At 29.0% G+C, this 25052-nt stretch overlaps 3 protein-coding genes across 3 annotated transcripts in view; all 3 read left to right on the top strand.

Annotated features, from left to right (window-relative positions):
• LOC132922551 (uncharacterized) overlaps positions 1-2496 on the top strand; it is a 76713-nt gene extending 74217 nt beyond the window's left edge. The window contains exons 6-7 of the mRNA XM_060986122.1: positions 154-367; positions 781-2496. Of these exons, the coding sequence (XP_060842105.1) occupies positions 154-367; positions 781-860 (294 nt within the window). The 3' untranslated portion in view covers positions 861-2496. The remainder of the gene's footprint in view (positions 1-153; positions 368-780) is intronic.
• Positions 2497-20010: 17514 nt separating this feature from the next.
• Positions 20011-21270, top strand: LOC132919074 (uncharacterized). Its single transcript, XM_060980424.1, has 3 exons — positions 20011-20830; positions 20957-21205; positions 21250-21270. Exons 1-3 carry the CDS (start codon positions 20351-20353, stop codon positions 21268-21270), a joined length of 750 nt encoding a protein of 249 aa, XP_060836407.1. The 5' UTR covers positions 20011-20350.
• A 3-nt stretch (positions 21271-21273) lies between these two features.
• On the top strand, positions 21274-25052 carry LOC132922047 (uncharacterized). Its single transcript, XM_060985351.1, has 2 exons — positions 21274-21458; positions 21540-25052. The coding sequence occupies exons 1-2, from the start codon at positions 21344-21346 to the stop codon at positions 24872-24874; spliced, it is 3450 nt and encodes a 1149-aa protein (XP_060841334.1). The 5' UTR covers positions 21274-21343; the 3' UTR covers positions 24875-25052.

The following is a 25052-nucleotide window of genomic DNA, read 5'->3' as shown; positions in this document are numbered from 1 at the left end:
TTTTACGTAATGGTGAAAATAATGATTTTTACACGTATATGCACGATTATTGTGTATGTTTTATGCTGTAAATATATATTTATTACTATTATTATTATTCATTTTTGAGATACGTAAGTATTCATATAATACGTGTGTGCGTGTGTTTTACAGGCGAGAGAAGAATCTTTGAAGAGATTTCCAGCACAAAAACATCCTCGAGGACTTGTGACGACAACTTTGGGGTTGCATTTACCTTTAGACGCGGAAACCGTGTTGAACGGTGCAGTGAGGGTTAGGTGTGTGGCGGTACTATCACCCGTATTATGGAGTAGTGACAACGAGAAAGTGCTGCCCAGACAAGATAAAAGAGAAGCACTCCTGCTCGGTAACAAATTACATTTATTTATACATTGGTATCGAAAATAAAAAAAATATATATAACTATACCAACAGTTGATATTACATTTGAAAATCGGTTTGGAATAATTTCAAGTGTCATAATGATTTATTACTAATATTGAAAAAAAATATTTTTTTTAGTAAAATAAATGATATGCCTCCAGCTAATAATAGCGTCTATTTTAAGGACATTCTTACAGTAAAGATACATGGTCGACATAAAACATCAAATATGACACCCATATTAAATAAATTACAATTAAATATGTTTATTCAAAACACCAAATATCCATTACCACTTAAAAATCATAACATCTTTAAAGTTGTCTTTAACAACATTGTATAACGTATATATTATAGAATATAGACATAATCTAACGTTCGATATTATTGTTTTAGTTACAGGATCTTCCAGCGAATGTAATTCCAGCAAAGTCATCGTGTTCCTATTTTTATTATTCATACATGTGTTTTTTTAAAATGAAAAAAGAAAACAAATTATTAATAAATAAATAAAAAATATCATATCAAATATAATTTTATTCTAATATTTTAATTTTTTGAAAAATGTATTTTATTTGTAAATTTGATTGTATTAGATATAGTTAATCCCTATATAAATAAACATGTACTACTTGTGTTAAATATAAATAATGTGTTTTAAATTACTTAATATCCTCACTTCGGATCGTTTCTCGCATTTTATAAGACTAGTGAGAATAACAATTATTTAAAATTTCTATTAGATAGATATAATAACTTGCAGGCAAGTAGCTATCATTTTTCTAAGTGGATGTTATAATAATATCAACCCTAATAGACAAAATAAAATATTATACTATCTATATGTTGGTCAACCTCAGCTAATATTTATATTTTATAAATTAATTTGTATTCAATAATGACTATATTTTAATACAATATGTTTTCAAAATATCTGTAATAGATGACACAGTCGATGAGAGATGATTAAATTAAATTTATAACACTACCTCTCCCATAATTATAACTAAAAAAAAAAAATAAGAAACTATCATTCAAAGTATGTTCAATGCTGGCTACAATTCATAGACATAATTTACATTGCAACAATTTATTGGTACGTGAAATAATTAATAAGTCACATTTTCTAAAACAAATATAATTTTAAAAATATATGAATATGACACGTTAAAAAATAAACAAATTTCTATACAATTTACCAATTTAAAACTTGCTGATAATCGTTATCACACATTTTGTAAATGTTTCAAAAACTTATTAGATTTTCATTTACATTGAATTTATGGTGACCAATAACAAATATTGAAAACATTGATATTGTTTCAACAAACAAGAATGTTTCCATTAATTTAATGACATACGACACATCAATCATACATCCATATTATAATTTTATTTTGTGCATAATTTACATAATCATATATCACATTATGTAAACTTTCATTTTTCATAAGTAACATAGGTTATAAAATACCTAATTATTAAAATAAAGTTAACAATCAAACGGTTTTCAAATACAGCCAAAACTAATAAATTCCATAAGTGTATTACTGTTTTAGATTATTATTGTCATTAATACTATTTTAATTTAATATGTGCCTATATTGTATAATACCATAAGGAGTCATGAAATCAACTGCTTCAAGAATTTATGTGAAATTAAAAAAGTTTGTAATGAAATAAATACCTATAATGACTTATATCTATATAATAAACTAATATATGCCATATTATACTTATTGACGATAGTTAGCCATATAAAAACTAAATTATAATATATTGAAAAAAAATGTGTAATTTTCATTATTGAGTAGTTAATTAAATACTATAATTAAACAGAGAAATATGGACAAAGAAAGACTTACAGAAAAATATAAAACTGTATATATGGTTATTTATAAGGACTTAAAAAATCTTACAAAAATATGTACGGTTAGATACGGATGTACAGACATATTATTATTGTGATGACATTACGATTTCCTAGTAAGATTTTTATCAGTCGATCAAATAAAGAAATTTTATCACATCCACGTGAATAAAATGTATTAATAGTAACTGGTATTTGTATTATATGTTATTTGTATCCAATTATTGTTATTATATGTATAATGTGTGTATATAAATATATCAAATCAACTAAAAATTATCGTTGAAATAATATTATTTTTAGGTTAGCTTACTTTGACTGTCGCTTCACACTGTCCTATTCACACAAAATCATATCCTTTATTTTTATTTAAATTTATTTATCAATACCGAGTATTCCTATAGTTGTAACATAAATTAAAATACAATTCTTTAACATGATATTTGGCTATTGTATTATGATGGTTATAAGCAACTACTAGGTGCGTTTAATCGATAGTAATTAATCATATGATTCATTTTTTTTTTTTTAAGAATTACTATATATATAATATTATATTTATATAAATATTTTACATGCAACATACATACTAAATGTATTCGATATTTAAACTATTATCGATCATTGTTAATTACAGTTAAATTTGGTATATCATATAACATATAATATTCCTATTTAGTACTTACTTCATATAATAAGATACCTGTAAAATGTTTACTATAAATTATTCAAGGTATATCATTTTTTTAACGGCTGAAAAAATAGCAAGTCGAGATTTTCATAACAATAGTTTCAAAAAGAAGTAATATAATACGTAAGTACTCAACAAATTGTATCTTCAACAGTTGAATCTTAAGCACGAGATATCCGATTTCTGAGAACGCCAAAGGACGCATCCAAGAGCAATTTTCTATAGCACTCGAATTTATTTTTACTGTCATATAAGTTTTCAGCTTTTAGTTTTCATGTTTATTACACATGAAATTCCTAGAAATATTTGAATATATGGCATGAAAAACTGAGAAAAAACGTACAATAGTAACATTATTTGTTCATCTGAATCACGTTCATATTACATTATTACAGTGGATATTATATAAAGTCCTAACGATGCATTAATATTACCATTGAGATAAATCTTTATAAAAGAAATAGATATGATAATGCTTTGTGTTATTGTTAAGATGCTAAATGGTCCATGCGTGATCATACGATATTATACTATCACGGTATGTGACTAAAAACTAGAGATACAAATAAAATACAATCCAGATAATAATTAACCGACACGGGGTATCTTCGATAGTCGATACCAAATACCGTATTTTATATTGTCGTATCAAATACTATGTGTTCTATGACATTAATATGTCATATTAATGTAAATTTAAAATTATGTGGTATACACCGTACATCATCTATTTAAGCGGTACATACCGCTAAGCAACGATCTAAGCATCATCAGTATCTATGCCGTAAAATATTTCGAATTGTCAAGTAAGTCTTGTAAAATACAAACTACCATCATTTACCAGTAAGTACCAATGTAATTATTTATTTTTATACGCAGTTATCATTCATATCCAGCACCAACAATAATTACTACACTTAGTTCTACACTCAAAAATGAAAAAATAAGAATTTCAATGACTAGGCATAAAATCTCAAGGACCATTTTAGCGTAAATTCAATTATAAATGTTTGGCGTTCCTACCTACTTATAATATGTTTTTAAAGTATTTCTTGGGAACCTGTTATCAAGTGCTTTTTCGCTGTAAATTCATACAGCAGTCAACCGTTTCTTCAACTCAAAAAAAAAAAAACAAAGCTTTTAAAATATTAGAATATTTGATACAAAATTTGTTAGTCAAATCATTTAAAACGTTTAAAAGCCATTCTTATATTTGTATAAGAAAACGTGATTTGTGATCTAAAAAAATAATTCCTACTTAGAAAATTAAATATTTTCACCATTTTGTTTTTTAGTTTTCATTAAAAAGGTAAATACATCCTCTCGAACCTGTATTTCAATACCTAAAATGATTTGCTAAAAAAGAATTTTAAATGTAAATTTGTATATTTGTTTCAGCTAGCCCAATATATGAACAATATAAATATTTATGAGTTCTAATCAAAATAAGTTAAAAGTGAAAACTATATTATATATTATTTATCACAAGAGTGGTCGATAATTGGGCCACATTTTATCTACCTGCTTTGTATACAATGTGTGTTTATGTTTTATTACTCAGGCACAAATGTATAACGGAAAAGTATAAAAATATATACAATTTATTAATTTTAGTACTTTTATAATTTAAATTTTTTTAATAAATAAACAATATAAAATAAACAATTATTCAAATAATTATTAATTTGTTTTTAAATAACATGATACAGAATTCACAAATTCAAATCTAGTTTTTCCCCTTCTTCGTATTTTTATTGAAATTAAAAATATAATTTTTTAGTTATAATGTATTTTCTGGATTTTAATGATCTTATGCTTCTTTAAAATTGTCTACTTGATATTTTAGTGGCCAATCACTTTATGCTTTTTTGAGAAAAAGGTTTATTGTGGCCCTATAGCATAAGTAAACTATATATATATATAATATGTATATGAAGTATATCTACCTACATAAAATGACAACTATAAAAATACATTTATTATAATTGTGACTTCAAATTGTTATGTAGTTATAGATTCAAAGTTGAACGAAAGAATGTCATTGAGAAAAGTTATAGGTACACAGGAAAAAAACAGTTACTATAATCACAAAAACAATATAGTTTTGAGTTTTATAAGAAACTATACATCAATCAGAAGTTAAAGAAAGTACGCTTCGTATATATTTAAAATTTAAATATATTTGATATTTATTTATAACAGTTGATATTGGTGTACGTTTCAAATAACTGATTATAAATGGTTTTTAGAGCGTTATTTATTTAAATATAAAATAAATATATATATATATATATATATCAGTGTACGTATATTAAAATTATTGTTTCCGTTTATGAATAATGCAGAATTAAAATATCAAGTTTTAATGATTATAATTTACCTAATAGCATTTGAAGTCTTAAACTTTTTCCTACTGCATTATTTTTGTTTAACCGAGTAATTCATTAGTGAAAAAGGGGAATAAAACGTATTATGATTTAAATTCCTTGAATATTTTTCTTTTTATACTAAACTTAATGTAAAATTATTTAAAATTACAGAACTTTTAAATCAGATGGATTTTTCACCACTTTATAATTTAATTTACTTTTTTGCAAATGTTAATAATTCTGATACCTATATAGGCATATTACGGTATTATTAATTATATTTTTTAAGTTATATATAATTTAATTTTATAAACGAAATGTAATTATTGTTATTAAGTATTGAATAAATTACCAGTGTATAAATAGAATTGAATACATTATTTATATAATAATAAATCGTGAATACGTGTAAATTAATCATGATGTATAGGTCATGACTCATGATAAAATAATATTATATTAATGCATAATAATAACTTATTTGTTTTGCATGATGTTTTGTCATCAATTATATATACCTATTACCTATTGGTAATTACTATCATCATTATATATATTTTTTTAATTTGTTGATATAATAAATAAATAATAATACAGTTGTAATAATTATTAGATATTGTATTTTCCATTATTATTAGTTTGAATAAATAGCATACAAAATATTATACAAAAAATAATGTGTTTGTAGTTGCGATTCATATTGCCCTGGTCGGACCAAATTGCCTGTGTTGATTGCTCGTAACATATATAACATAACATATATAATATATACATATATAAATCAAAATAAAACGTATATAAATACAATAAAGTATATTATTATGTAGTATACTTATAAGTAAATCGTTGTTGCCGAGTAATTTATATTCGAATTTAAAGTAAATTTTCTTAAGATTTGTGAGTCATCAGCCCTCGGGGACTAACAAATGATTAACCGCCTATATACATCCGGTTAAACGTTGAACGGCTTATTCGCTGTCGGAAATGGTTCCGAAAGCGTCTGACCGTTCCGTCTCGCAGTAATACCCGACCACACACGCATCGACACCGGAAGAATCACTCCGAAACAATTTACCGAAACCCGTTGGTCGTTCTACGCCGAGATGGGTACCGATATATGGGCACAATATACCAAGTGTGTGTGTGTGTGTGTGTGTGTTTATATATCGTAGTACTATAATATATATACATTAGGTACGGGGAAAAAAATCATCCGGCAGCAGCAGTACAATAAAACAGGCTCGTCCATTGGGATTTGCCAAATTCGTTATTAAAGGGAGCTCCGAGACTTGCGGGGCAATAACGTTTTACCGGAGTCTATATATATATATATATATATAGATACATACGCACACACATATACACAATGTACCGTATACCCGTTAAATTGCAAACGAACGGCTGACCGACCGCGCAAGACGAAGATCGTTTTATTCGATTCCTTTTCGCGCTGCGATCCGCGCTCGCGGATATCTTCCGAGGCCGAGGGCTTAGCCGATGCCGTATACGCAAGGATAACAGCCAGTTTTTTTTTTTTTTTTTTTACCAAAGAACGATTTTCTCCGGCCGACACGCACATAGATATATACTTACGAAGTATTATCGTATACGTACGCGCATGTCTATATATATAGTCGTAAAAATTATCGTTGTGAAATTTCACTTCCGTATAATGGCTGGGACTTGCAGCAGCCCATTATTATCGTTTATCTATAATACGAACTAAATTCAATGTACAGGGTGATATTTTTTTACAGTCGTCGCAGGCATACGGTTGTATTAAATATAATATTATTTATTTTAGATTTCGAGAGTCTTGACACAATCAATAATATTTCAAACACCAACATATGTCTAGAACAGTAAGACATCAGTTAAGACCGTTATACGATATTATATCATGTTCTACGTGAAAAAATCACTCTGTATACCTACCATCTGCAATACTCTTAAGTATTTTAAACTGTATTTTCAGATTATATCTGTGGATTCTCATGAATCGAATACATTGTAAATAAACGCTTAACACCACTTAACCGCACGATGTACGATATAATATACGGAAAGCACATAACATCTTATTTTTATTATATTATTTACTATAAAATAGCATTGGAGTAATGAAATCTTGTGAATTATTTGAGTGATTATATATTAATCAATTTTTTAGTACGCGAGATACATGTTTGTATTTAATAATAAAAAAAAATCATATTTGATAAACTCATACTATTTTAAGAATAATCTAATAATTCAATGATATTTGTAACTGTCTATGCTTGTTACGTTAAAACAATTTTTTCAAAATAAATTTGATTGTAAATATAAAGTATTTTTACTTGTATTTGAATGTTTTTATATAAATGTAACATAATATTAACAATAGTATAATGTTCATAATATTGATAATTTATTATTAATATTGTACTAAACCATTTATTTAAATTCAGATAATAATTATTTATTTTAAAACATTTTACTAATTAACTTTCAAAGTAGTGTAGTATGTAAAGGCATTAGGTTTTCTTTTATATGACGATGATATTATAAATATATTATAACTACTTTTTTATTTTTGTTAAAAACGAATATTGTTTGATTGGTTTACTAAATATTTAACATTGTATCAAACATTATTGTTTTAATCAAAAACTAGAATATTGTTTTAACATTACTTATAAAATTGATACATAAACGAATGACATTACTACCCATTGTTCCTTCAACAAGTAGGTAAAATAAAATAAACATTTTATGTTGGTATATTACATAAATTTTTTTATTTTATCGTCTGATATGGATACATAGTACACATACACACACACGCGTGCAAATGGAAATCACTAGGTGTTACAAATATAATATATTATGCACAAAGGTTGAAATGGTGGAGAGAATAATATATGAACAAACGGTTGCGACTTACTCCGCGTGTGAAGTATTTTAGTGTTTTACATTTTATAATTGTAATAATTACATTATTTTGTTTATGACTTTGAACGCGTTTAAATGTATTGTATACAGTTCATATGAGTAATTTTAGAGATTAATATCGTTTTATATTTTATAAAACGCAAAGTTTAAATAAGATATTAAAACAGGAAAACGTGCTTGAACAAACCGATACAAGAACAAGATATTATTATACACGTCTTACACGGTTATTTCTTGAATTTTTTGTTATTTTAATTGCACACATTGCACACAAAAGTTCACGGGGCGCCTTCGCAGTATAAAAATGTTTTTTTGAAACTAAAAAAAAAGCTTTTTACTATAAAACTAATATAAAAATATAAATAAATGTATATGTATGTATATAAAGCTTTCTTTTTCGGTTTGAAATGTATATAAAAAGTTTTGTTTGTAAATGTGGTCACGCGAATCATATCTTTTACGTTTAATGTTACGGCACACCCTACTCGTCCTTAAACGTATACTAATTTACCGTGAAGGGAAGCAGATATTCGATATAACAGGGAGTTATTAAAAGAATAAAAAAATGACATATGGGGAAAGTCACATCGTTGCAATATACATTGGTGAGGGTTGGTATGTATAATATACAATAGTAAATGGTCACCTGCACCACCACCACATCTGTTTCACTCACGTTATAATATTAATAATAATACAAAGTTATTGTTTGAGCTGACCGACAAAAATCAATATATTATTATACACATAATGGTCATTTGGACAATAGAATAAGGCAAAAAAGTATAAATAATATAGTAATAATATTATGTATACTGTATATGCACTTCCCGGTTTTCACTTCCGTCTTCATTTAATTAGTCTGTTTTTGTTTATATATAAAAAAAAGAAAATGCTGGTTATTTATATTTATATTTATCGCTATTTTGATCCACGGCTTTTAATGGATTTTAAATAAGCCGTTTTTATTCGTTCACAAATTCTGTGGCATATATTTACTCTCTAAATTTTTTTTTTTTCATTTTCACCTACCTAATATTATATTTATTAAAAAAAATAACAATCATAATAATAATTTAAATAATTTGTAGCGCTTCATTAATTATTCATAGGTAAACTTCGTGATAATGCCTAGAGCCTTGAATTTAATATTATATTGTATATTATATATATATATATATATACATTTATATTTATATATTACTACACATAATACATATATAGTGTATACTTACAAGTACTTAATGAAACAAGAAAACTGAAGAAGTAACAAAGTTGTGATAATTTCCCATGATAATCATGGGAATTGTTCCACACAAGTGACACAAGTGTAATTTAAATTTGCATATGCCAGAATCTCTACATGGTATAGTTGTCATATCAAAAGTAACAATAAGGAAATCGTCCAAACGAATACAATAACACAAAAATGTAAACAAATATAATAACTATTAAATGATAATTAGTATTTAGTAAGTGTTGTCTTTATTATTCATATCCGTGAATTAACCGTCATTAATTACGTTTCACGAAACATAAACAAACCAGATGAAAGCTTTTATTTTTATTTTTGGACTCGTCGATATATTACGCGTTATGCCTAACATAGTATACTCCCTATAATAATGATATTTACATCGCAAGTATATTACAAGTGTAATTGAAATGCATGTTCTCCTATAGAATATCAATCTTATTGATCACCTTATAGGGTGTATTTTTTATATCTTATTTCGAAATGTCTATACTCTATACAATAAAAAATTTTTTTTTACAATATTTTTTTTAATTTTAATGTATTTCTTTCTTTCCACCTGTATCTTTTTTCACCCTCATATCTATAACTTATTATCATCACGTATATATTTTCAAAGTTTCATACAAAAATGAAAAAATGAATAACAAAAAACGAAAGTTTTACCGTCGTAAAAGTTACTGCAGGTATATAAATATATAAAATAAATGACGAAAAAAATACACTGTGGTTACGGTTGCGCCACTGCCACTACCAGTCGGCACAAAGACGCGTATAAAAAAACGCACACACACACACACACATATATATATATATAGACAGGTGAAAGACGACGGTGGCGGCGGTGTGAGTGGTGGTGGTGGCGGTGGTGGTCCACAGTCCTCTGGGTTTGGTATTACCGATTGGGTGCGGAAGTAGGGGTGGCTGTGGCGGTTAGGCGGTAGTCGGTGCTGGCGGGTGTAAGGAAAAGATTTACAGTCGTTATTCATTAGCACACCGGCGTCAAAAGTTGGCAACAATTACAACGGTATCACAGCCGAGTCTCGGCGGGCGGGCGGTCGGGCTCGGCAAAGGCTGGTGCACGCGTTTTAGGACGTCGTAACTCAAAGGTCCCGCGTGTAATTCGACCCGCGTATACGAGTGCGTGCGAGCTTTCATGTGGATACGGCGAAGAGAAAGAAGAATAATAGCCAGATTTATTGCGGCGGGTGGGTGTGAGAGGTACTTTCTGGGAGGAAGTGGTGGCGACCGCCACCCGCTCTCACACGAAGTACACCAAAATCGTCGTTATTTTTTATTTTTACACCTGTTATTGTATTTTTTTTTATTTTTTTTTTATTATTAACGTTGTGTTTTTTAAATTCTGAGCTGCGCTTAATAACTATATCTATCGCATGTATAATGTTTTTGTCGTTTCACAATAGAAGTATGTGAATTTGGCACAATCTCCTGAAAACCTCCCAACAAAATTATATCACCCTGACTTGTTGGACATTCGCACTATAATAGACTTTGTTGGTAAAATAAACTAACGATATCAAGTAAACACGAATGCAGTATGAAAGTATTTAAAATCGTGGTTAATGAATTATACAAGCAATTTAAACGCTATAATACAAACAAAATATTTATAATAAATTATTATAATAAATATTAGTTTTTTTTCTAAATAATAAAATTTCGTCCAACATATTTTTTACGAGAAACGCATATCGAAAATAAAACTATAAATTAAATATGTTCATTTAACACAAATCCTTAATCGTTTTCGGACAAATAGAGATGAAATCAGGGCAGACCAGGTTTACCTAGAATGATCAAAGAGCCAAAGACAAAAAAAAAACAGTTTTTTTTTTCAAAGAAAAAATTCGACAACTTTTTTCTTCTTATATATTGCTTTATAATATTACTGTAGCAGATAAATTAGATATTCTACTCTAAGAGTCATAAGTTATAATAATATGATTATTTATATGAATCAGTGAAATTCCAGACGACTTTGAAGACCAATTATAATATATATTCAAATTAAAATAATATTAAATAGTATTAAATAGTATTAAATAGTATTTTATTCCTAGTGTTCGTTTTGTTAGAAACTTAATATAATGTTAACGCGTGCGTTATAAATTATAACTTATAACTGATTACGATCAATAAAAAATTAAGAAATTTTACATTATTTGAAAATTATTTTTTTTTATTAATATTATTATTATTATTGTATATTTGTTTAAAATAAAATATTTTAAAATATTATAGTGAATTTATTCGTTATAATATTTTTCTCGCGCAATCGATTTAAACTTATTAATTAATTAACAATTTGTAATAAATTCACCAGCGCGAATGATATATATATATATTTTCAGCTATGTTAGAAAAATCGAAAAAAATTACAAACATGGGAAAAATGTCCATATATATTGTCTAAATAAAATTAAAATTGCTAAAATTTAAAATTAAATTAAATGTGCTATATAACATATTAAGATCTTTACTAAGTATCATTAAGTAAAATTTATTAAACGCTAATTAAATCGTATACTTTGTGATGTTATTTTAAAGTGTAACTTTTTTTTGTTTTATTTTAAGAATTATAATCTCTTTTTATTTTCCTAAAATAAACAAATAAATTAAGATAATATAGTGAAGTTATTAATTCTAAAAACTATTCGCAGAGTTAAAGTTTAAGTTCAGAATCTCTTATTAAGTGTAACTAAATTAACTAAATAATATTACTCTAATATTATAATTTAAAATTAATTAATAAATTTACTTAATATCCACATAATATTATTATAAAGTTAATATTTATAAAATATTATTTTTTTTTTTTTAATAATTATATTTGAGTAACATCAAAATTCAGTATAACTTAATGAAAAATATATAGTATTTAAAAATTGTTGGATTGTAAATTCTACTAATTTCCAAATAGTCAATTTTAAGATCCATATTTTGTAAAAAGTAAATTCCATCAATATGATTTTTACTTATAAGAAATATTTTATTTAATTTCCAACGATAATGATGAACTGTATGAATTATAAATATTTTTAATATAGCTTTAATTGCATAATTTTCATAAGATATAACACTGTCTAAAGTATAGTAATTAATAGAAAAAAGCTAAAGCTTTACATTAAAAAATCAATTGGTGGAGTTTAATTTAGTATTGATGAAATTTAAATGTTATCCAGTAAAAAGTCGTACTTAGGAATAAACATACTATATATATTATTAATAAAATTAAATAATCATCTAAAATTTTATTGTTATTTTACTTAAGTGTAGAAATAAATTTAATAATTTCACATCAGAAACATATCATAAATAGTTAAACAGTATAACTTCATAATTTAATGAAAATATAATACCTATATCATTATGCAATTCTTTCTAATATAAACTAATATTGTACTTTATGACCAGTTAACTACTATATTATAACAATATCGAAATTATGTAAATAAAAAACCAAATATGATATGTAAAAGTCTATCGTAAAATCTAATTTTTTTTATAAATTAAATAAACATTGACTAATATAGATATCCGTTTTACATGAATAGTAAAAAAAAAAATGTTTTAATAATTTAATAAATTCAGTAGGTATATTATTTTATGTTTTTCTTTTCCATTCTGGTTCTTCTATGAATAAGATTTACCTTAACATGCAAACAGACCTTTACATCTAACAAAATACAAAACAATAAAATATACTTTTTTCGCACAAACATCAATAAGTAAATATTATTCAACCGTATATTTGTTCTACGCTTACAATTCAATCATAATATATTATATTATATATTATACAATATTTTTCGTAGTTACAAGCATCTTCCTATTTATTTCGTATAATTTACCTTTTTTCTATGCTCGAGGACTTTATATACTTACGGCCTATTGGTCAATTTTTCAGATCAAGTTAAATATATAATAATAATACTAATAATAATATAGGTTCTACAATGCTAATTCGTTAGATGATGATTTAAATTTGCATACCTACTACCTACTTAAAACTATGATTTATAACACAACATTTGTGTACGCAAAAAATATGTATCTTTGTAGATAAATCTTGTAATTGAATCTTATTTCCGTGATAAAAAAAATATTATAGTATTATTATTTGAGAATTTCTATTGATTGTTCACAATCAGAATAGCAAGTAGCGTGTGCGTTTTATTTTCTTAAAACCTGATAACTAACAAAATTTAATTTAAAATTCTTTTAAAAATAATATTTCTTGACTCGCGTGTGTCACAACAATCGTTTTTCACCACACAATAGTACAAGGAACAGATAATAAATATGGATAAATGAAGGTTCCCACACCATACATAACTGGTAATAACTAAAAATCATCAATTATAAGTAAGTTTTTCGTAAAAATTACTACAACTGTATGTATAAAAAAATTTCTACTCGAAAAAAAAATAATTTAACTTTGTTAATTCTTACATCCAAAAATATTAGTTTCAAAATGAATTTTCTTCCCACTTTATTCAGACTTAGGACAGGAGTGGTATTTAAATGTAGTTAGTGTGGTTAAAATTTGTTTGGTTTTTAGTTGTACGCAAAAGTCTTTAATCCATTTTTAACGTTAAATTTAATAAACTCTGCAACAAAATGGTTTGTTTCACTATTTCATAGCACATATATATTTAAGATAAGTATAGAGTATATAGAAAATATCTAATACATGTAAGAATAGGAACTTACCAAACATCGGTAATATCCATTGGCACATTGCACTTGAAAAATACGACGTGAAAAGCATTGGTTATAGATTGAAATTACGGTGAACTGTTAAACGCAGTACATAGTCACGGATGCGTAAACCAAACACAAAAAAAAAACACGTGAAAATGATGTGATTATGAATCGGTCTTTAGAGACAGATTCAGAAAAAACAGTCAATACTGTCAACGGAAAATAACCGTTAACAAGTAACAACTATATAATAGTTGGTAGTCACCTCTTCAAAATTGAACGCATAAAATACTTATTAATTACATGGAATAGTAACTTACTTTAAAATACAATAATAATAATAATTATAATGAAAAAAAGAAATAATATTTAAACTAATTTTATTTATTTATATAATTCAAAATTGTACAGATAGAGGATTTCCAACATTTTTTTTTTTTATTAAAAACCGGGTTTTTATGCTAACTTTCTGAATGCTTAGGCCCATGAATTCTGAACTTAGTGGGGTTATAATATAACACCGCACCGTATAACACATGGTTCCAGCGACTGTCGTACGTATAACCTGCATAGTGTATGTATATAATACTACTCGTATTAAGTGGTTAACCGCGATTTTTTCATTTATCATTAATCATATAACAACGGTTACCACCTACAAAGATTTTATATCGAACCGTTTTTGAACTTTTCCCGTTGTCAGCGGTAAGTGCATATAAATAGATATAACTTAATATAGTGCCGTAAAGTAATTCTAGTTTAATTTAATAACGAAATTCAGATACCAGTCTAGACCGAACCACGTCCAGTTCGACGAAACGTGCCACCCGTTTTCTGACGATTTGTAAAGGTAGGATACACATTATTGTATGTTTTTTATTCACGGGTTCCTTACAGAATTATATCGTATGGCGACAATTCCACTCGTCTCTAGTACACTTTTTTTATTCATAAATTGCTTTGGTCTTGAAATTCCAAGTAAAATCTTTGTAAATTAGTCGTAACACATATAAATATTTGGGTTTAGGTACACATTTAGTTTTATTTGCGGAAACTGGCTTGTATAAATTTGATTTTCGCAATTATATGATCATGTAAGTGAATGTTTGAACAATAATTTTATTTGTACAAACTACTTTGTGTGAATTCTGTTGCTGTCTAAAAAAAAAAAAAAAAAAAAAAATTGTGGTTATTACATACAAAGACGAACATTTGAACGTGTTAATCAATATTTGGTGTGTGTGCAGTGTGCTAGTGCAGTGGTGTGAATCACCAGGTTAGGTTTGTATTTATATTTCATGATAATAAATGTAAAATATTCTATTTATGTACTATATCCAACGTGAGTGGCGTTAAGTTTGGCTCGGTAATATCTTCGAGTTTCACAGTTTTTGATTATTTTATTGAATTTATAGTAATAATATACCTAACATTCGGGTCACTTTATACACGTATACCTAAGTAGTTTTGTTTCATCGCATGGTCCTTATATTTATATACTAGGCTATCGATAAAATAAAATATAATATTATTTTAATATATATATATTAAATTGTCACTAATACTTTCATTTAATTTATTATTAAAATCGTCTCGAGTACCCTCGTTTTGGTATTAATCGGTCAATAATTTACCACGTATCCATATTTTGTCATATTATACAATTTAATAAGTAAAATTCTGAATATAATATATTAGAACTCCTGTAAAAAAATCCATTAAGTTGTGTCACTAAAAAATAAATAGTAAAATTGTTGAACTAATATTAGTTGATGCTTTTTCCTTTCTCATCATATGACGTCCAATTATTGTAAATTACTATTTGCTTATTGTATATAATATAAATTATAAAAATTGCATAAAGATTGTAAATTTCGATATTAAAACTCGTCTCAATCACCCAACTATGTGCATATAACAAAGGTAATATTTATTACGTATATTCCGGTAACTAAACAATTACAATTATGTGAATTTGTATTGAATCAGATTTAATATCTGATATATATATATATATATATTAAATACTTATGAAAATTTCAAAAACAAAAAAAAATCAGTGAATAATTGCAATATTGTAATTATTATTTTGTAAAAAAAAAAAATGATCACGATAGAGGTGTAAAATTGGATTTTATGTATCAATAATAAACATGTCAGAAAAAGAAAAAGTTTTATGTACAATTTTTTTAATTTTAAATACTTAAATATGTATAGATAAATTGTTTAAAATGTATATCTTAGAAACCAAAATAGTAAGATAGATCAAATCATTGACAAATTTGAAGATTTATTTATTTTTTTAAATTTTGCTAAATTTTACTTAATATATCCGGTCACATTTGATGTAACAACATTTGCTAGTACTTTCTTGGTTTACTGTTATTTAAAATAAAAACAAAACCGTATAAAACAACATATAAACCATTTTATAAATTACATAAAAAGTGATAAAAAATTACTAAAAATAATAAATGTCAATACGAATAATACGCTAATAGAATAAAAAGTATCATCGTCATATTATTATTATTTATTTGTTCTCCGATTTGTTCTCTTTAATTGTCACCTACAAAACTTTGCTATATTCAATAATACGTTAAGAATAATAGAAATGGTGTCGCTAAAATATATTAAATTTTAATTACGTTAATAACATATTATAAGTATATAGTGTATTTGAAATGGTTTAGTCAAGTTGTAATGATAAGAATTTTAGTTGAATATTCCATGACAAAATAACGTAAAAATATTTTAAATACTTTAAATTAGGTACTACCATAAGTATTATTTAATTCTATTCAAAATATATTTCTAGAAGTATATCACCATAATAAATAACTGGTGACATTTTCCATTTTCTGGCATTGGTATTTTGTAAATTATTACGACAAATAAAACAAAATATATTTCATGACAAAACGGAGGTGTCGTAAATTCGAACATACTTTCACGTTTTAAGACTTTTATTACGCATTTAACGGAAACTTGAGGAAATCAACAATTAATATAAATTATACACAAACTATATTAACCGATTAGTTACCGGGAAAAGGGTTTTAAGAACGATTTTAATCGAGTCGCTCCACCTGTAGTAGTATCAACTGATCGCAGACATAACGTTTTAAAACAAAACATAATTATTGCTGAGCTCCAATCGGAATTTAACAAATATAATTTCGTTTAAACAATAATATGTTAAACAATCGTTCGATGCAAATGCTATACTCTCGTTTATAACAGTAACTACCCGATATCGACTCAATCGAGTATAATATACACGTACGCGCGGGGAAACGAAAACGTGATGCGTAAGTTCCCGACCGACTGCGGTATTGTTTAAAAATAAAAACGTGCGACAGTGTATATATAAGCGTACGCGTCGCGCTTTTTTTTTTTTTTTTATTTCAAACGCCATCGAAAACAAAACAAGCACTCCAGTGCAGCAGTATGTCGGTAGGAAAGTACTATTGTCTGAAGACTGTTTTTTTCGGAAGTGGAAAACGTCAGTGTGAGTATATATCTTATACACACACACACTATATATATATATATATATATATAATATTATTTCGTGCTCTTTCCGGGAGGGAGGTGGAAATTCTAACCTAGTACTCGGTGTGCGGTTGCAGATAGACACCGTGTGGCGCGCCGGGAGTTCGAGTGCTCTAACGAGAACCACGTACATATAGGTGTAGGTACGTCCGTCTGTGAATCGTTTCGCGTATCCAGGCACGCAAAAAAGTCGTCTCAGTCCAACCCCCTCCTCACACCGGCGCGGCTGCAGGGTCACTTCAACAAATGTCACCCACCTTTTTACACGAGTGTGACGCAGCCTTTGAAGTGTTCCGTAGTCCAAGAAAAGGGGGTGAATCTCCTGTGCACTAATAAAAAAAATTCTCAGTGTTTTCCGTTTTGACTATATAATAATAAAAATAAAATATGTATAGTGCCGTGTGCGTGTTGAACCGAACAAGTACTTATTATTATTTTTTTCTTTCCTTATTTATATTCCGCTGACGGGATATTAAATTAACGCGCACGCATATTACAATATTTGAACGTCTACAAGTAGAACAATATACACACAATAATATAAGTCGCAGCCCGTTTATGATAATCGTTCGAAAGAAATGGGCATGGATATCGCATAAGCACTTATGAAGAATCTCACTGATCGGTTTATTAAAATTTAAAACATTCTATGGCGTGGTGCACAGACTACGTTGGGTAATTTTGTTTTAGTACAGTATGCGGGAAAACTAAAAAAACTCAAAAGTTATTATGTTTTGTTGGCAATTATAATAATTTATTTTATATGGCCATATAACATGATTTCAAAACTATATCCATGCAATTTATTAGACTATTATTATCAATATGTATTTATAATAATATTATCAAACCGATAAAATCAAATCGGAATTATAAATTAAAGAATTATTATCACGCATGTGACTCAAATTCGAGTTAAAGACATTTTAAATATTGATTTAAACAAAACTACAAATAGTTTATATGTTAAAAAATGTATTCCTAAATTGTAAGTCAAATATGAAATAATAATTTAATTTTGTAAATAAATTCAAAATTTACAAAATAATATGCTGTGAGTATTATTATTAAATTTTTGAAATAAAATAATTTAAAAATTCTATGAGAAGTTACACTAAACAATGAGCAATGAACATACTATTTTAAATTAAATGTTTACATAAAATATTCAATTTTTTATTTCATATTAACATATTACATACACAAAAAGGTAAGAGTTGTAAATTATTCATAAAACAATACAAGTGCAATTGGATCGTTGTTAAAAAAAAGTTTAAATGAAGCAAGTACATAATATTATAAAAAGTAATAATACATGCATAACTTTCACTGTTTTATATAATATATATATAAATATTTTGCACCAAATTAAAAACTAATTGTATTGTATTTTACGATTATGGAATTCTAATTTCTGAAAGTTTAATAAATACACTATAATTCAGTTAGCCGATTTAGCTTTGAATAATCTTGCATGGATCTAATAACTAATTATCAACTTTAAATTAAAACAATAGTAATCTGTAGATACCACATTGGTCTGATGTAAACGGAAAAAGATTTCGTACCGTCATTCACTCTATCGGTTATTAACTATTCTTTACGGCTCATTGTATAGGCAATATAGGTACATCATTGTATAGAAAACATTTTTTATTATAATTTTTTATAATATTATAAAATATAAATTATAATAATACAATTATTATATCATGTTAATACATTTCATATTTTTATATATTATATTAGTTTTTGTTGTTTTTTATAGCTAAATTATATAGTTTATAAATAGATTATAATCCACAGAGCAAAGACTGCATAATATCACATATATAATAATTACACCAGAGAAAAATATCAAATTAAGTGTTAAACCATTAGGTTTAATTGTAATTTCATTTTATTGTTTCGGAATTTTAGTATTTTGAATAAACGTCTGATTGGAGTATTTTAGTAAATTAGAAAATTATTCATCACCTTAAATTCGCCAAAGCGTAATAATATGCAGTGTTATAAAAATTAATTTAAGTCAAATAAATATTATCAAATAATTTAAATCAACATCATTAAATTATTATTATTTTTTTATTTTAACTGTATGAATTTAGGTAAAAAAAAATATAAAACCATTAATAAAATCGTGGCTTTATATAAAAACTATATTAATCGCATGAAAAAAAGTTTATTTGTGCTTGTTGAGATTATTTAATACTGACATTATCTATTATATAAAAATAAGTCCGGTTTTCCTCCCTGACGCTATAACTCCAGAACGCACGAACCGATTTCCACGGTTTTGCATTCGTTGGAAAGGTCTTGGGCTCCGTGAGGTTTATAGCAAAGAAAATTCTGGAAAATTCAGGAAAAATTCAACAGAAAAGTGGGGAAATCGTTTTTCACATACAGCGCCATCTATTATACATAGCATGTACTTCAAACCAATAGCAACGGTGCGTGATAAAGTGTGTGACAGATATCATTATTCTCTGTTCAGTTAATTTCATTTATTGTAAATTATATGGATCGTGCATTTGAAGTTAAATTCAACACTATGTCCATAGTCCAAAATGCCTAGAGAACGACGTGCGAACATCGGCCGCCGCACAAGACATGCAAGCCAGCAACAAGTCTATTCAAGGAACTTAAGAGAAGAAAGACAAAATATAATAAGAGAAAATGACCGATTGAGACATCGCGTGAGCACACGAAGATCATTGGCATCATACAATCGCTTGGCATTCCAATATGATCCCACTGCGAACTACAGTGATGATGAAAATTTGGATATTGGACGAATGACGACTATATGCCGATATTGCAATGCGGTAAAGTTCAAAAGAGAAACGGTTGGATTGTGCTGCGCAAGTGGAAAAGTCAAACTGGATCCATTACTTACACCACCACAGCCACTGAAAACATTGTTTGATGGAAGTGATCCCGATTCCAGCCATTTTCTTCAACACATCCTTGAATACAATAACTGCTTTCGCATGACTTCCTTTGGAGCTAATATCATTCGAGAAGGCGGCTTCATGCCGACTTGCAAGGTAAAAGATACAACACACATAACCAACACATAATTGCAACACATAACAACTTCATACACACACTACACCATCACACGATTTACAATGTATTCATGAACAAATTTTAATGATTATTTGCAATTACAGATACAAGGTCAAATATATCATTTGCATGGTTCAATGGTGCCAACACCAGATGAACCGCATCAATTTCTGCAAATATATTTCATTTCGTCGATGGTGGATCAGCTGAACGTGCGGTGCAATATACAGGGAGCACAACAGTTAAAGAGACGAATTATTGAACAGTTGCAAGCATTTTTTCACGCTAATAATGCTGTGGTTAATATGTTCAAAAGAGCATTGGAACGAATGCCATCGGATACGCACAAATTTGTCATAAGAGCGGATTGTACTCCGACAGGTGAACATGTGCGAAGATTCAATGCACCCACCGATAATGATGTTGCTGCAATTATTGTTGGCGATCCAACTAAATCACGAGACATTGTCGTTCAGCGAAGAAGCAATATCATGCATCGTGTAAACGAGACACATCGTTTGTACGATGCGTTACAATATCCAATCATTTATTGGCAAGGGCAAGACGGATACGACATCACGTTGAAGATGGTCGATCCAATTACAGGTACAATATTCACACACTAATTATTTCCATTATTACTTCTATTGGTTTCCATTAACAATTCATTTAATTTTGCATTTTCAGGAGTATCAACGAATAATAAAAATCTAAGCGCAATGAATTACTATGCGTATCGTATGATGATTCGTACACATGAGGAGAATGTCATTCTGAAGTGCGGTCGGCTATTCCAGCAATTCGCTGTTGACATGTATGTCAAAGTCGAGACCGAACGTTTAGCGTTCATCAGATTCAATCAGCCAAAGCTACGATCTGAGGACTATATACACTTGCGTGATGCTATTCATTCAGATGGTGATGTTCAGAATATTGGACGACTGACGATTCTCCCATCAACTTATATCGGAAGCCCACGCCACATGCACGAATACGCTCAAGACGCTATGACGTACGTGCGAAATTATGGAACTCCGGATTTATTTATTACGGTCACATGCAATCCGAAGTGGACGGAAATTGAACGCGAGTTGGAACCGGGTCAAAAACCGCAAGATCGCCATGACATAATCGCCAGAGTATTTCAGCAAAAACTCAAGGTTATGATGGATGTGCTTACTAAGTATCGAGTTTTTGGTGACACACGTTGTTATATGTACTCGGTGGAATGGCAGAAGCGTGGACTACCGCATGCTCATATCCTAATTTGGTTGCTGAACAAATTACATTCAAATGAAGTGGATGACATCATATCAGCTGAAATTCCTGATCCAGTCACTGATCCCCGTCTACACGACATTGTGACGACACAGATGGTGCATGGACCGTGCGGTGCATTAAATCCATTATCGCCTTGCATGGCTGATGGAAAGTGCACAAAACGATATCCGCGACCGTTAGTTGCTGAAACAGTCACAGGGAACGATGGATATCCAGTTTATCGTCGGCGTTCAAAAGAAGATAACGGTCGAACTATCAAAGTTAAAGTTCAAAATCAAGAGATTGAGATCGGAAATGAATTCATTGTACCATATTGCCCGCTGCTATCACGAATTTTCGAAACACATGCAAACGTTGAGAGTTGTCATTCGGCCAAATCAATCAAATATTTGTGCAAGTACGTCACAAAAGGCAGCGACATGGCTGTGTTTGGTATTGCGTCGGAAAATGTGAATGACGAAATCAGCAACTTCCAAATGGGCAGATACGTCAGTACTAATGAAGCACTGTGGCGATTATTGTCATTTCAAATTCATGAAAGATATCCCACAGTTGTACATTTAGCAGTGCATTTGGAAAATGGCCAAAGAGTTTACTTCACTGAGGCTAATGCGGCACAACGAGCTGAGAGACCACCATCGACAACATTGACTAGCTTCTTTGCAATGTGTGAAGCAGATCCATTCGCAGCGACGCTGATGTACGTTGAAATGCCCAAGTATTACACTTGGAATCAATCAACAAAGAAATTCCAACGTCGCAAACAAGGAACCCCAGTTCCAGACTGGCCACAGGTGTTTTCAACTGATGCACTAGGTCGTATGTACACTGTTCATCCTAGAAACGATGAATGTTTTTATTTGCGACTGCTGTTAGTAAATGTACGTGGACCGAAATCATTTGCGCATTTGAAAACTGTGAATGGCCACCAATGCCAAACATATCGAGAAGCATGTCAACTATTGGGTTTGCTGGAGAACGATTCTCATTGGGATTTAACACTTGCAGATTCAGTTGTTTCATCAAATGCGTACCAAATACGAACGCTGTTCGCAATTATCATCACCACATGTTTTCCTTCACAACCAATTCAGTTATGGAACAAATACAAAGACGCCATATGTGAAGATATCTTGCATCGCTTGCGTATTCAAACGAATAATCCTGACATCCAAATAACCGATGAAATCTACAATGAAGGATTGATTCTGATTGAGGATCAATGCTTGACTATTGCAAACAAGCTACTGATTGAAGTAGGAATGATTGCGCCAAATCGATCGATGCACGATGCATTCAACCAAGAATTAAATCGAGAGCTGCAATACAATGTTGATACATTGCAGGAATTCGTTAGAAATAATGTTCCGTTGCTGAATGAACAGCAAAAACAAGTATACAAAACATTAATGCAAGCGGTGGACAATAATACTGGTGGTCTATTCTTCCTGGATGCACCTGGAGGAACAGGGAAAACATTTGTCATTTCATTGATTTTGGCCACTATTCGATCAAGATGTGACATAGCTTTGGCGTTAGCATCATCTGGAATTGCGGCGACTCTTCTAGATGGCGGTCGTACTGCACATTCTGCGCTTAAGTTGCCACTCAATTTAAACACAATTGATACTCCAACGTGCAATATTTCCCGATCCAGTGCAATTGGAAAATTGTTAATGCAATGCAAGCTCATTGTTTGGGATGAGTGCACAATGGCACATAAGAAATCACTTGAAGCACTTAACTTCACACTGAAGGATCTTCGGAGAAATAACAACATCTTTGGCGGCTTGATGATATTGTTGGCAGGCGATTTCAGGCAGACGTTGCCAGTAGTTCCCCGTGGAACGCCTGCAGATGAATTGAATGCTTGCCTAAAGGCATCACCTTTATGGAATAACGTAAAAACATTATCGCTAACCACTAATATGAGAGTTCAACTTCAAAATGATCAAAGTGCTGCACAATTTTCCAAACAATTGTTAGATCTTGGAAATGGAAAAGTCCCAGTTGATGCGACATCTGGATTAATTACTCTTACCAACGACTTTTGCCGATTTGTAGACACTCAATTAGTTCTTATTGAAAATGTTTTCCCAAACATTAGTGAGAATTATAAGAATTATGCTTGGTTAAGTCAACGAGCAATTCTTGCAGCAAAGAATAATGATGTCCACGCACTGAATTTCACCATTCAATCAAAAATTGCTGGCGATTTGGTGACATACAAATCCGTTGATTCAATAACAAATCCCGATGATGTAGTAAATTATCCAACGGAGTTTTTGAACTCTCTGGAGATACCAGGATTTCCACCACATAACTTGCAACTGAAAGTTGGTACAGTTATTTTGATACTGCGTAATTTGAATCCACCGCGACTTTGCAACGGTACTCGACTTTCGGTAAAGAGACTTATGCCGAATTTAATTGAGGCAACCATTATTAACGGAAAGTACGCAGGTGAAAATGTATGTATTCCTCGAATACCAATGATTCCGACTGATCTTCCGTTTGACTTCAAACGATTGCAATTCCCAGTTCGCCTTGCGTTCGCAATGACAATTAATAAGTCGCAAGGCCAATCGCTTAGTGTTTGCGGGATAAATTTGGAAAATCATTGTTTTTCACATGGACAGTTATACGTTGCGTGTTCACGAGTTGGGAAACCATCCGCTTTGTTTGTGTTAACGTCAGACCAAAAAACAAAAAATGTGGTTTACCAAAGAGCACTACAATGAAACAATTAAATAACACTTCATTTTAGTAGGTAATTGAAATGAATTTATTACTGTTGTGAAATGAAATAAATATTTTCCTTTTCAAATATATAACAAAAAAAATTTTTTTTCTTTATCTTTTAATCACCAAACGAAATGTTACATAAAACGAATCTGGTGGCGAAACGGAGTTCGCCGG

This window comes from Rhopalosiphum padi, chromosome 2 (genome assembly GCF_020882245.1).
Source record: "Rhopalosiphum padi isolate XX-2018 chromosome 2, ASM2088224v1, whole genome shotgun sequence".
Classification (NCBI taxonomy): Eukaryota; Metazoa; Arthropoda; class Insecta; order Hemiptera; family Aphididae; genus Rhopalosiphum; species Rhopalosiphum padi.
The sequence above is the reverse complement of the archived record's forward strand: the minus strand, read 5'-3'. Positions and strand labels throughout refer to the sequence as shown.

Excerpts from the sequence above, each read along its gene's own strand:
- LOC132919074 (XM_060980424.1), top strand. The coding sequence starts at position 20,351 with ATGCCTAGAGAACGACGTGCGAACATCGGCCGCCGCACAAGACATGCA. Across the intron at positions 20,831-20,956 it reads GCTTCATGCCGACTTGCAAG|ATACAAGGTCAAATATATCA; the intron begins GTAAAAGATACA and ends TTGCAATTACAG. Across the intron at positions 21,206-21,249 it reads CATCGGATACGCACAAATTT|ATTCAATGCACCCACCGATA; the intron begins GTCATAAGAGCG and ends ACATGTGCGAAG.
- LOC132922047 (XM_060985351.1), top strand. The coding sequence starts at position 21,344 with ATGCATCGTGTAAACGAGACACATCGTTTGTACGATGCGTTACAATAT. Across the intron at positions 21,459-21,539 it reads GATGGTCGATCCAATTACAG|GAGTATCAACGAATAATAAA; the intron begins GTACAATATTCA and ends TTGCATTTTCAG.